At 46.8% G+C, this 12,914-nt stretch overlaps 1 protein-coding gene across 3 annotated transcripts in view; it reads left to right on the forward strand.

Annotated features, from left to right (window-relative positions):
- CYSTM1 (cysteine rich transmembrane module containing 1) overlaps positions 1–12,914 on the forward strand; it is a 78,342-nt gene that overhangs the window by 32,832 nt on the left and 32,596 nt on the right. For all 3 annotated transcript variants that reach the window (XM_042936927.1, XM_042936943.1, XM_042936936.1), the window contains exon 3: positions 1,746–1,967. In XM_042936927.1, coding sequence (XP_042792861.1) covers positions 1,746–1,967 — 222 coding nt within the window. The remainder of the gene's footprint in view (positions 1–1,745; positions 1,968–12,914) is intronic.

The following is a 12,914-nucleotide window of genomic DNA, read 5'->3' on the forward strand; positions in this document are numbered from 1 at the left end:
TGCCCAAGGCATAGGTTTGAGCCTCACTTATCTCCGTACCTCACTACTTAGCACAGTGCCAGGCGGTCAGCACTGTATAACTGTACGCTTGCTTGAATGTCGCTCAGAGGAGTTCATTAGCCTACTATACTATTGGTTCCTAGACCTGGAAGTTCTGTAGAGGTATAAAAGGTTAGGGTAGGTTTCAGCCTGTTTTCTTTATAAACTGTTATAAAGTCATCTGGAATCCCATTTCTTTTTTCTCTTGCTCTGCTTTTCTGAAGTGCCTGCTTCACCTTAAGGCTGGCTTCCTCAGGGCTGAGAAGCCCTGTCCTTGCCAGACTTAGTGTGTGCCGGAGTTCAGGGAAAAGGGAGGCTGGGAGTGTGTTCGGAGAGCACCAAGCTCTTAATTTGCAAACCACTTCAGAACCGGTCCCAGCGGCCGAGGGATGCCATGTGTGACTGGCTTAGTCCTGGATTCCTTGAACCAATCTTGATCACAAAGGGGAAAGGGTGACCTGGACTGGGTTAGGTAGCCCTGGTCTCACCCTGGAGCTGGTACGGAGGCGAGAATGGATGGATACCTGACTGGAAATGTGACCACTATTGTGTAGGGGGATGTGATTGTGTGGGATTCATCCTGCCACTGTTGGACTTGCCAAGTCTACTGTTACTTGAATCCGGATTTTCTAGGGAACGTTTATAGTTATTTTGTTCTTTACATATGTGTAAAGTCCCTTACAAATTTATCGATTGTATGTTATGGAGAACAAGTAGTGAAATTATTAAATTTTGAGTATGAGAGTCTTCCTTCTGTTAACTTTTTAATTGGGGATAGAAGACCTCTGAATAGGTAAAAAGTTAAATATCAGTATTGCAGGTGGGTAACAGTGCAAGACAGTAAGATGACAGATAGCACGTTCATCCAGAATATGTACTTTGCATTCCCCAGTGATACTTTTAATCTGAAGTCCTTGGAATGTCAGGCACTGCAAGGGTTGCAGGGTTGATGGAGAGGAGATACCGGCCCACCAGACTTCAAGCCCAGTCATGAGAATGGTTAACGAGTGTTTGGGGGCTGGGAAGCAATGGCCTGTCTCACAGAAGCAAACCACCAAGAACAGGAACCTATACACACAAATGTGGGGGTTCCTGGTGAGCCCTCCAGGGTCCTGGGAGCCTGGATGGTCTGAGGAGATGCTCAGCATCCTGTGTAGAGAGCTCTGCCCTCAGTCCAGTGAAGTCTGGACACACCATTCAACTGCTGAGAGCCGTGGGTCTTTGGTGGGTCATTGCTGCAGTGCTTCTTGTTAGAGGAACCAGTGTGGCCCAGCCCTGGTTGGGCTGGTTCAGCCTCCACTGGTCTGACTCAAGATTAGTGCCGTTAGACTTTCTGCCTTCTTCCTAGAGCTATGTATGCAACCACATTTGTGGACATTTGAGAGAATTAAAAAAATAAAAAATCCTATTCTTGTACCAGGCATCATGCTAAGCTCCAGGGTCATAGTGATGATCCAAAGGTGACCTGATCCCTGCTGTCACAGCCTATGCCTAGTGAGGAAGGCAGGCAGAAGGCATATAACCAGGTACATAACCTAATTAGTCAATTGTGGGAATGGTGAAAAAGAAACAATGGGCAAAACTGAAGGTTTACAAGAGGTTTGAGATCCTTTAAGGGATTTTGTAAATTTATTCTTGGGTTGAAGTTTTTTTCCTAATGACTTCCACGGATTAGATGAGAATAATTTTCATTGTTTGTCTCTTAGGTACATTCTGCAGGTCCCCGATGAACCCAGGGAACCCTCCACCGTATCCGGGCCCTGGTCCGACGGCCCCGTACCCACCTTATCCACAACAACCAATGGGACCAGAGGGCTACCCTCCAGGACCTATGGGGGGACCCTACCCACCTCCTCAGGGTTACCCCTACCAAGGATACCCACAGTATGGCTGGCAGGGCGGACCTCAGGAGCCTCCTAAAACCACAGGTACTGGGAGTTGGGTATGTGTATATGTGTATGTGGGTGTGCATGTGCACAGTCCCATGTCACCAAAGGAAATGTTTGCATGTTTTCTTTGGCAGAGAAGGCACGCTAGCCTTTGTGTGCTGTGGTTGACGTTCCCAAGGCTTGGTGACCGCTTAAGGTAGCTTCTAACTCCTGAGAAGGACTTCTTTCTCAGGAGGCCTGCATCAGTTCTTTCTACTTCCTCTATGTCTCTTATCCCTCTGGGGCTGATGACTTCCTGGTCGATGTGTTTTCTGATGGCCCCTTTTGGGGTACCAGTGGGGGAAAGTACTGATTGGGTTCTTGCCCTGACACCCAGTTTCGTATTTTAGATTTGGCCTGCTGGGATTATTTTCATTGTTGGTTTGTTGACCTCCAAGTCATCCTCTTGTCCCTACTCTTGGGTTGATGTTCTTTGCTTAAATGTTTTCATAATTCTCTTGAACTTGCTAGCTGAGTTTTCAGCAGGCCTATGAGTCCTTCTGGTGTGCTAGAACAGTGCTACTCAAAGCTGACTCTGCAGATAAGTGCCAGTCTGTGAATGTGATAAGTACAGAAAGTACGAGTAAACAGAAGAACTTGTAGAGTAATTTGACATTGCTGTGACATTCAAGCAGGTGATCTTGCATTTTACAATACGTGTCAATCTATGGTGGATTAGAAAGGACACATCTTGAGAAGCACTGTGCTAGATGTCTTGGTGACTGTTAGAACTGTTGTATGACCTTCTGGTTTGCTCTTTTACAGTGCCTTCAGCTTTTTAGATTAGCTAATTCTTAATGAGTGCTTGTGTGCCAAGTGGTCTCTTAAGAGCTTTACGTACATTAACATTTAATTCTTGGAACAATCTTATGAGGTTGTTCCCATTTTACAGTGAAGTCATTGAGTCCCACAGTGGCATACGGACTTGGCCAGCTAGAAGGGGCAGATTCCAGATTCGAATCCTGATGGTTTGGCTTTGGAATCTGTGCATATAACTTTTTTCTCCAGCTGGATGATTTTAGATTTATCTATAACTGCAGGTACATCCATCAGCTGAAGTGAAAGTGTGTAGTCCATTCTGTCAACAGCTCCTATGAAGAAACTGTTTCTGATTCAAAGGAGGGGAGGTCTTCTTAGTTATTCTTAACCTGTGTCTGGTAATCAGTAAGGACTTAATAAAGGTGTATTGAATGGGTAGGTAGCTGGATAGATAGCTAAGCAGAATCTAAGTCTGTTTATGGTTCAGAAATTTGTTTGTTTTTTGTTTTTTTTACTGTAGAGATTGTAGTAAAAATATCTTTTGTTTTTCTTTGTTGGGAAACCAGTTTTTTGAAAACCATGTGATTGGAGGTGACAGGTGCTTGTGGGAATGAGGCTTACCAAGGAGTATACTTGCAATACATTTGGGGTCTCCTGGGATGATATTTAATGATAACAACTGTAACAACTAGTATTTCTGAAGCCTAGTACCTAGTACTGGCCTCATGTAACTTTCACAAGAGCCCTATAGCTTTGGTCCCATGTTACAGAGGTAGAATCTGAGGCTTGGAGAGGTTGTGTGTCAGTTATCCCTCGTATAACATACCACCCCAAAACTCAGTGGCTGAAAACAACAGTGATTTATTCTCATGATTCTGTGAGTTGGCTTCGTATGATCTCTCCTGGGGTCACTTAATTCAGCTGTCAGCCTGGTCGGGGCTGGTATGTCCCAGATGTCTTCGTTCACGTGAGTAGGGCCCTGGTTTACTTACACGAGGCCCCTCTCTACCTGTTGTCTCTCATCTACCCTGGCTTGTCTGCATGGTGGTTAGCTTCTAAGGGGGTGAGCGTACGATCTTGCCAGCCTTTTCATGTCTAGGCCCAGAAGTGGTCCACCATCACTTACCATATTCTTTTGTTCAAAGCAAGTCACAAGGCTGGCTGGATTCAATAGGAGGGGAAATAGATGTCATCGATACCCTGCCCCCCGCCCCCCGATTTGGTAACAGCTTTATTGAGAGATATAGTCGGGAGTTGTATGACCATCACCGCTAATTCCAGAACATTTCATCACCCCAAAGAAAGCCATATCCTTTAGCAATCACTCCCATTTCCTTAACCTTCCCCCTCCATACATCTGTTTTATCTCTGTAGATTTGTCTGTTCTGGACATTTCTTATAAAATGAATCCTATAATATGGCCTTTTATGACTGGCTCTTTCACTTAGTGTAACGTGTTAAAGGCTCCTCCGCGTGTGTCAGTACTCCGTTCTTTGTGTTGCCAAATAACACCCCATTGTATGGATATATCACATTTTCTTTATCCATTCATGCTTGGGTTTCTACTTTTTGACTGTGGTGAATAGTAAGTCATGGCTATTATAAACATTCATGTAAATTAAACTCTGTCTCAGGAGGAACAGCGTGTGAATGTAGAGCAGGAGGAATTGTTGGTGACCATCTTGGCAGACGGTTTACCGCTTTCCACTCTGTACCCAGCAGTTTATGTCTTCCCCAGCCCTCCCCACGCACAAAATACATCCATCCCTTCCAAGACCAGCAGGTGGCTCATCAGTCATTACATCCACTTCAAGTCAAGGGTGTCATCATCTGGTATCTGTAAGTAGACAGGGCCTCTCACCTGCCACGCTGCTCCTGTGACTGCCTACCCTGCATTTCTGCTCTGCCCCACCCTGCACACCTCAGAGGTGAAACAAAATGTCACTCCTCTATGAAGCTTCCCCTTTTGTATCCCACCTCTATGGTAGAAGTAACCAATCCCATGTGCTTCAGCTGCAGCCTATACAGACTTCTTTCAGAGCACCTCCTCTCTGAATTAAGTTAATTTTTGTCTTCTGTCTAGTTTACCTCCTTAATGTCTGAATTCAGTCAACTTAGCTGGTGCCGTCTTAGTGCAGGCTTTCAGCATTTGTGTTACGTTTCGCCAAGGTTCTTAAGACTGCAAGTGACAGCATTTCAGCCTTAAAAATTAACCAACAGTAGAGGGTTGCCAGAGACCTGAGTAGAGGCTGCAAAATGACAGATAGTGACCAACACAGACACAAAAAAGGGACTCTGAGAGGACAGAGATGACACAAGGAACAAAAAACCTGTGAGAAAAAGGGGGGAAAATATCTCTAATAGCCTTAGATATGTGGGAAGATAAATCTTAATGAAATAAGAGTAGGGATGCTATATAAAAAGGAACTCAGGAAACAAAAGCATTTAGCCAAGAAGACTGTGAAACCAACCTCAGCCCAAGGAATAGGTCCAAAAGGCTCATTCAGATAGCTAGATCTTGCCAAACCAGAATTGAAGGCTTTTTGCCACAGGTGAAAAGTTGACATAGTGCTATGTAACAACCACCCCAAGTTAGAGATTCTGTAATTTGGAAAGGGCTTGGGTGGAAATCTCTGCTCCCCATGGCATCTCCTGGGGCTGGAACATAGAGGATAATCGAGGCCCTTGGTTGGCTATGAGATTTATGAACTCTCCTCTTGGCTCTATACAGCATGCCTAAAGGGGTGCTGTTGGGTTGGCTTGCATCTGCAGTACAGAGAAGCTGTGTGGTTTTGCAGAAGCTTCAGAAGGGAGAGGGTTGTGGAAGCATGATGGCAATCTGACTGCAGTCAGAGGGAGAGTCAGAAGATACCCACACTTAGACGCTACTATCTTTACGTGTGTTCCTAACCAGTGCACTTCTTCACTCCTATGGGCTTTGTTTCACACTTATTTCCCTTGAAAGTTTCATTTAAGTTCAGCCATATTCTGTCAACTGTTGCTGTTTTGGTGAAATCTTGTACTTCCGGTTCATTATAACAACTAATTTCTCTTCCAAATACCAAAAAAACCCCACAGAACCCCACATCTGATGTCTCTGTTTCCCTCTTCTCCTCCACTTGGCCCCTCAGTGGGACTAAGTTGGGCATCCTGACAACACAGTGGCCTCAGGAAGTGGGACTCCTTCAGTGTCCGTGTGCAAAAAAAGAGAAAAAGGAAACAGACTTTAGTTAATTTCTAGTTTTGAAACAGTTGCAGACTTAAAAAAAGGATGCAGAAATAGTACAAATGATTTCACCCAGATTTCCCCAAACCTTACATCACTACCGTGTAACGATCCTGCCCAGGCCCGGAAGACTTACAACAGCACTTGGATCCCGCTCCATGGCCCAAGCAGCCATGGGTCTGTGTAGGTGGGATTCAAGGGGGGTGAGACAGAGTTCAGTGCTTGGGAGGACAGTGGCAAAGCCACACTGCAGAATGACATATGTGTTGGGGGACCTTTGCAAGCCCTACAGCAAGTCCCAGTGGTGATAGGTAGACTCCTGTTCAGGGAGGCATTCTAACTAACAAAACTGCTGGTAGGCTCTTGTTGACCGTGCCGTAGTTACAGAATTGTTCAAAGTGAAAATTTAAACAAAACAATATCTCCGGTCTTAGAAAATCGATTTAAGGAAGATTTCTGTGAATTGGTGAGAAAGTCATGAAAGAAGAGACATTTTAAAATGCTGCCACAAAATCAAAATGACACCCCCTCAGATACCTCAGATCATCCGCAGTGGAGGTCCTCAGGTGCTCGCCTGGTTACTCACCTTCCAAGCTCATGGCAGACCTTGGAGTCTCATGTGGTCCTTTCTGCTTAGCCCTAATGTGACCTCACAATCCTCCTTACCACGGTGCCCTAGGCAGTGGCTGTGAATAGGCTTGAATCCAGTTGAATTGGATGAGATGAAGCCTCTTAACCATTCCTTGTGAGCTAACCGCCTCCTTTTAGAGAGATTCAAACCAAAGCCCAGAGAGGTTTAGTGACTTGCCCAGGGTCAGCGAGTTCAAGAAGGATGTGAGTCATGATTCCAAGCTAAGTGCTTTTCCTCATTTCATCCTAGTGCTATGGGCCCGCATGTTCCACAGCAGTTCTCAGACTCCCACGTCAGGAAAATACCTACCTTTGCAGCCCATTCCATACTCCCCCGCTGCCACCCCACCCCACCCCCAGCCACCACAAACAAACACAAAAACCTGGTAGTTTAGGGCAGGGCACCAGATTCCTAGTAGTAGGCAGAGACAAAGTGGATTATGATTAATCTGGGTTCAGATCCCCTTATTAACACCGGGACCTGAGCAGGTTACTTAACCGCGGTGATCTTTGCATGCCTGCCTCCCCTTGGAAGCGTCCCAGAGGCTTTCTCTCCATCTCTGCCTCCCACAGCACCTAGAGAAGTGCTGCCACGTAGTATGTGCTCAGTAAATGTGTGTTGGTGGAATGGAAATGCTGCCATTTCGAAAGGTGGTTGTGAATTCAGGTGAGTTGTCTGGGTCCCTTTCCCTCTGCGCTCCTTCCCATGCTGTTTACCTCTTGCGAATCCAGATATTGGGATTTTATACATGTTCTTCTGGGTTAGGACTGTGATATCAGGCAAGGTATTGATTTAAAATGAAAGAAATTCTATTACAGCAGAGTCTTTGGGATGTCCCCATGGAGTTCAAAAGCCCAATTGGCCTTTGAACTGGGTTTCTAGGCCTGCAAATCAGGAACTGAAAGTGACCTTGTTACGGTTCTTTGTAATTTGAAGATGCAAAAGGAGAGTGTCTGTTCCAGGAGTGCCCTACTGGGTCATTGGCCAACCAACTAGAAGTTCAAAGTGGCCTCTCCTTTAGTCCAAGGTCAGCAGTTGGGGGGAGGGTGGTGATAGAATGGCATATTTCTCCTTCTGGATGCTCTTCTTGGTGTCTGACACTGCTCTCATCAGTCATCGTGAGGATAGGAGGGAATTTAATGGTCTGGCATCTCTGGCTAATTGACTTCAGGTGTGGAATTACAGCCTGGCTTGTTGGAGCCTTTAAGCCTTTTTTCATCAGAAACTCCGATCGGGCGTTTTCATTGCCCTGGGAAGCCTTTCCAGCCTAAAGTCCAGCTCAGAGCCGTCTTTGCCAGGTATCAGATGACAGAATGTCCCAGCGAGGGCGCTGCCTGGTGCCACCAAAAGCAGCACTGGCTTAGGAATCTAGGTGGAGTGTCTCTCATTTCCGGGGCTTCGGGCTTTTTTCTGTAAAGCTGGGATGACAGGACCGTGACGTAGAATAAAGTAATACGCTTTGTACAGTTTATGGCACGTTTGTGGGCAGAGAGGAAGTTTAGTTTTCTCCTTCAGCCCACGTAAATTTTCTGAATTTTTGCTTATGGGTGGATGGGGGTGGTGAAGACAGGAAGCCTTCAGGGGCGAGGTGGGAAAGCCAATTGGTGAGTGTCACTTGGGTCTCCCCTGAACATCCACACTGGCCTGAGGCACCTGGGACAACTCCTGAGTCGCCCTCTGCAGTCATGGCCACATGGCCGGTCTCCCTCCCTGCTCTCGCTCCTGCTGTCTGCTTTCTGTTTGTTCAGACTCCCTAATTGCTTTCCATGTCACTCAGAGTAAAAGCCAGAGACCTTCCAGTGACCAGCAAGGCCCTCTCAGAGCCAGCTGCCCCCTGCACCCTCTGCCCCGCCCTCTCCGGCTGCCCGTTCGCTCACCAGGTCCACTCCCCTCCAGGGCTTTGCCTTTTCTCAGAAATCTAAAGGGATATGTTCTCGTTTCTCGTAGTCTGCAGGCATGTAGTCATAGAGGCCGTCCAGCTGCCTCCCTTCACCCTTTGCCTAAACGGGCACCCCACCCGGGCACTGTCTATCCCTGTTCTCATCTCCTTTCCCTATGTAATACTATTATGTGTTCCTTGGCTGCCTCTCTCCTCCTGCCGGAATATAAGCTCCTTTATACATACATATATGTACAGCCCCTTTGTTTGTTAGGTTCACTCCTCAAATAGTTCCTACTATTTGTGGAATGATCGAGTGTCCTCTTCCCCCCTAACATCCTCTACCTGCTCAGGTGTCTTGTGAGTCATTCTCCTTTAGGCCTTACCTGGGGTTCTTTTAGTCCTCATCTGGGGAGAATCCTGGGCGTGGTCCTGAGAGCCACTGTGTGCCGGGCCTGGTGCTGAACGTTGTATACCCTTTATTGTTTAATTGGCCTGACCACTCTGGGAGGTGAGTCCTTTCAAAGGAGGGGTTTTGCCAAGGTCGGAGCTAGTGAGTGGTGGGGCATTCTCATACTCACTTTCACTGGGGCCTGTCTCTGCTTCACCGGCTCTGCTCGAGGAGAGGTGGTCCGCGCCAGTGGGCTCTGCTCCGCCGCTGCCTTCATCGCCTGAGGTCTGCGCTCGGCGTACTTGGTGCCTCTTTTGTGCTTCTTCCTTGTTGGTCTCCTGGTTTATCTTGGCCTCCTGGTTCTTCGTGGCAAGAGTTGGCTGCCTTACAAAACACTCCTTTACATCTTCTCCTCAGTTTCTCTTTGTTTAGCCCGTTTAACCTTTGTCCTTCCTCTCACATCTCTTAGCCCAGACCCTGGGTAATTCGTTTGAGTCTTCTGGTGCCCAAATGGTGTTCCCATGGAATTCCTTAGAATGCTTTTGTGTTTCACATGGGACTGGGTCAGCGTCTTTAAGACTCGAGCCAGGCCAGGGGTGCCTAGGTGGCTCAGTCGGTTGAGAGTCCAACTCTTGACTTTGGCTCAGTTCATGATCTCACGGTTTTTGGGATCTAGCCCCATACTGGATTCTGTGCTGACAGCGTGGAGACTGTTTGGGATTCTCTCTCCCTGTCTCTCTGCCCTTGTTCCACTTGCACCCTCTCTGTCAAAATAAGTAAACTTAAAAAAAAAATTAGCCAGGCCTGTCATAATTGAGAAGTTGTGGTTTCTGACCCAGGAAGTGGGCTTAGTCACATACACTCTTTGCTGTGAGGAAGAGACAGATCCAGTGGCCAGAAGGATGGTGGCCTCTAGAGAGAGAGAGAGAGAGAGAGAGAGAGAGAGAGAGAGAGAAGGAAGATGAACAAGGAAGGAGTAGGAACGGACACAGTTCGTTTCCCAGACCCAGCACAGTAGCTGGTCGTGGGACTTGAGAAAGATCTGGCAGAATGAATCCCCAGGCCCTGTGCAGATGAAAGTGCACACCTGGAGACGGGAGTTGGCTGTGGCCTGATGCGGCCTGAACACGGCCCCTCAACCAAGGGAAGATGGGCTGCTTTTGGGGTCCCCCTGGTATTTGTGGCTCTTGACAAGGGCTCTGACATCAACTATTTCTCTCAGCCATCTTGAAGGTCTCTTTTCCCTCCTCAGAGATGGCATGGGCCTTTATGGCTCATTGGCCTGAGAACTTGTTGAGCCTTGCTTTGGAGGAGAAGCTGTTCCTTCTCTTTGCAGTGTTCTGATGGCTTCCATTTAGGTTGGAGGCTTTGCTCCTGGCTTGGGTTTCTGTGTGAGAGGCCAGAGGTTTTGATTTCACTGAGGGTAAAGAGGTTTTGGTGGCAGCAGTTTCCTCCCCTAACCCTTGGGCATGGAGGAGTAGGAACTACACAAGGTGAGGGTTTCAACATTTCTTTCTCCCTCCTTAATGGTTTGGTATTATTCTTAGAATGAAGGCCAGGATTCCAAAAGGCTTGAGGTCGTTCACGTTCTGGCCCTGCTACCAGATTCCATTTCATTTCCTCAGCCTCGCCAGGCCTCTCTTCCCATGTAGCTTTCGTAAATGGCATTTCCTCTGTATGACTGAAAAGTCTTGACACCTCTCTTGGCTCAGGTAACCCTTATTAAATCCTTCCCATCTTGCTCATGTGGCACTTCAGCGACGTTGAGTGCTACTTTCCACCCCCTAGTCTGGGTCAGCTTTCTGTCCTCCACTGGTTTGTAATTTTTTTTTTATCTTAGCTGTAGTTATAGAATTAAGGTCTTCCACGATAGCAGAGACTTTGTCTAATTTGACTGTTTGAGTCCCCAGTAATTGCTTATTGACTGATGAAAGATGAAGAGGAGTTTAGAGAGAGGCAGGAGAGGGGACAGGTGAGACTCTGGAATGAGCTTTTTCAAGTTTTTCAACTTTGGGCTTGAATTTGCAGAAAAGACTTTGCACTTCCTTTCCCTCCCTCGTGTTGTCTGTCTGTTTGTTTATTGCCTTTTAGAGAGAGCATGCAGGAGTGAGAGAGGCAGAGGGAGAGGGAGAGAGAGAGAGGGAGAGAGAGAGAGAGAGAGAGAGAGAGCACGCGCATCTTGAGAGAGAGAGAGAGAGAGAGAGAGAGAGAGAGAGCGAGAGAGCGCGCGCATCTTAAGCAGGCTTCACACTCAGCATGGAGCCCAACCTGGGGCGGATCTCACAACCTGAGATCATGACCTGAGCCAAAAGCAAGAGTTAGCCACTCAACTGACTGAGCCACCCAGGCGCTACCCGAGCAGAAAATTCATTGTGTAGCAGGGGGTGGAGCTCCGTTAACAATACTTGCTATCAGCTATGGGAATGATCACAACTGAGAGATGGAGCGTTGAGTCATTTTTGCTTCCGTGAGTGCTGGCCCTCACTTCTTCGCTGGTCCCTAAACATAGTAACAACTCACATACAAAACAGTTTTTTAAATTCTGGTCATAGTCCAGATGTGCCATCGTCTCAAATCATTTTTGCATTTTTATTTCCCAGGCAGTTCTTGCTTACATGCACGTGTCATTTGTACCTGGCTGCCACTGTAGTGCAGAGGGCGTTGCGTATACTGTCTTCTTTCCTTTACTTGATCAGAAGCAACCTCCCTATAGGGCAAGATTTCTCAACTTCACTGTTGACGTTTGGGCTGGATAATTTTTTTTTTAAGATTTCATTTTTGGGGTACATGGGTGGCTCATTTGGTTAAATGTCCAATTCTTGATTTCGGCTCAGGTCATGAGCTCATGGCTTGTGAGTTCGACCCTTGCATTGGGCTCTGCTCTGACAGTATGGAGCCTGCTTGGGATTCTCTCTCCCTTCCTCTCCCTCTGCCCCTACCCCACTTGCTCGCTCTCTCAAAAAAAATGAATAAAAGCTCTCTGAAAAGATTTTATTTTTAAGTAATCTCTGTACCCTACCGAGGACTTGAACTTACAAACCCAAGATCGAGTCACATGCTCTACTGACTCAGCCAGCCAGGCACCCCGACTGGATACGTTTTGTTAGAGGTGGGTGGGGTGTCTCCTGCTTTGTGGGATGCTTAGCAGCATCTTCACCTTTATCCACTAAATGCCAGTAGTGGCTGCTCAGTTACAGCAACCGGAGCGTTTCCAGACGTTACCAGAGTCCCCCCTAGGGACCCAAATCACCTTTGAGGGCCATTGCAGTAGAGTCTGCATAATGAAAAATTTAGGTTGCCCATTGTTTTTTGAACCCAGTGGAGGAAAAGCATTCCTAAACGGTTTCATCAGCAGCTGAAAAATATATGCCTTTTTCTAGTGGTCTGCCCAGGAGGAAGGCTCGGGAACTTGGAACTATATTGAACTCCCTCTTGACCTCTGGCTGGACAGACTTTGTTTCTGAGCTTCTCTTTAGTCTAAGACTGGAGAATCTGGGTGTTTGATACCATTCCCTATATTAAAACCAGCAGAAGGTCACCTGGCTGGCTCAGTCAGTGGAGCATTTGACTCTTGATCTCGGAGTTGTCAGTTCGAGCCCCACGTTGGGTGTAGAGATTACTTAAAAACAAAATCTTAAAAAAACAAAAACAAAAAAAACAGCTGAACAATAAGAGCTTGAGTCTAGTGGTCCAAATTTTTAACTGGCTTTTTTTTTAATGTTTACTTTTAAGAGAGAGAGAGAGACCAAGTACAAGTGGGGTAAGGGCAGAGAGAGAGGGAGACACAGAATCTGAAGCAGGCTCCAGGCTCCGAGCTGTCAGCACAGAGCCCATCATGAGATTGAGAATCACAAACTGTGAGACCCTGACCTGAGCCCAAGTCGGAAGCCTAACCGACTGAGCCACCCCAGGCGCGCCTAGTGGTCCAAATGTTTAAATATTTACTGTTAATTGTTAATTATTAAATAGCTAGCTCAAGAACAGAGCTAATACTTCAGTGGTTGCTATGTGTCAGGCGCTTTTATATATTAATTCATTCAGTCCTCGGAACACCCCTCTGA

Source organism: Panthera leo, chromosome A1 (genome assembly GCF_018350215.1).
Source record: "Panthera leo isolate Ple1 chromosome A1, P.leo_Ple1_pat1.1, whole genome shotgun sequence".
Taxonomy (NCBI): Eukaryota; Metazoa; Chordata; class Mammalia; order Carnivora; family Felidae; genus Panthera; species Panthera leo.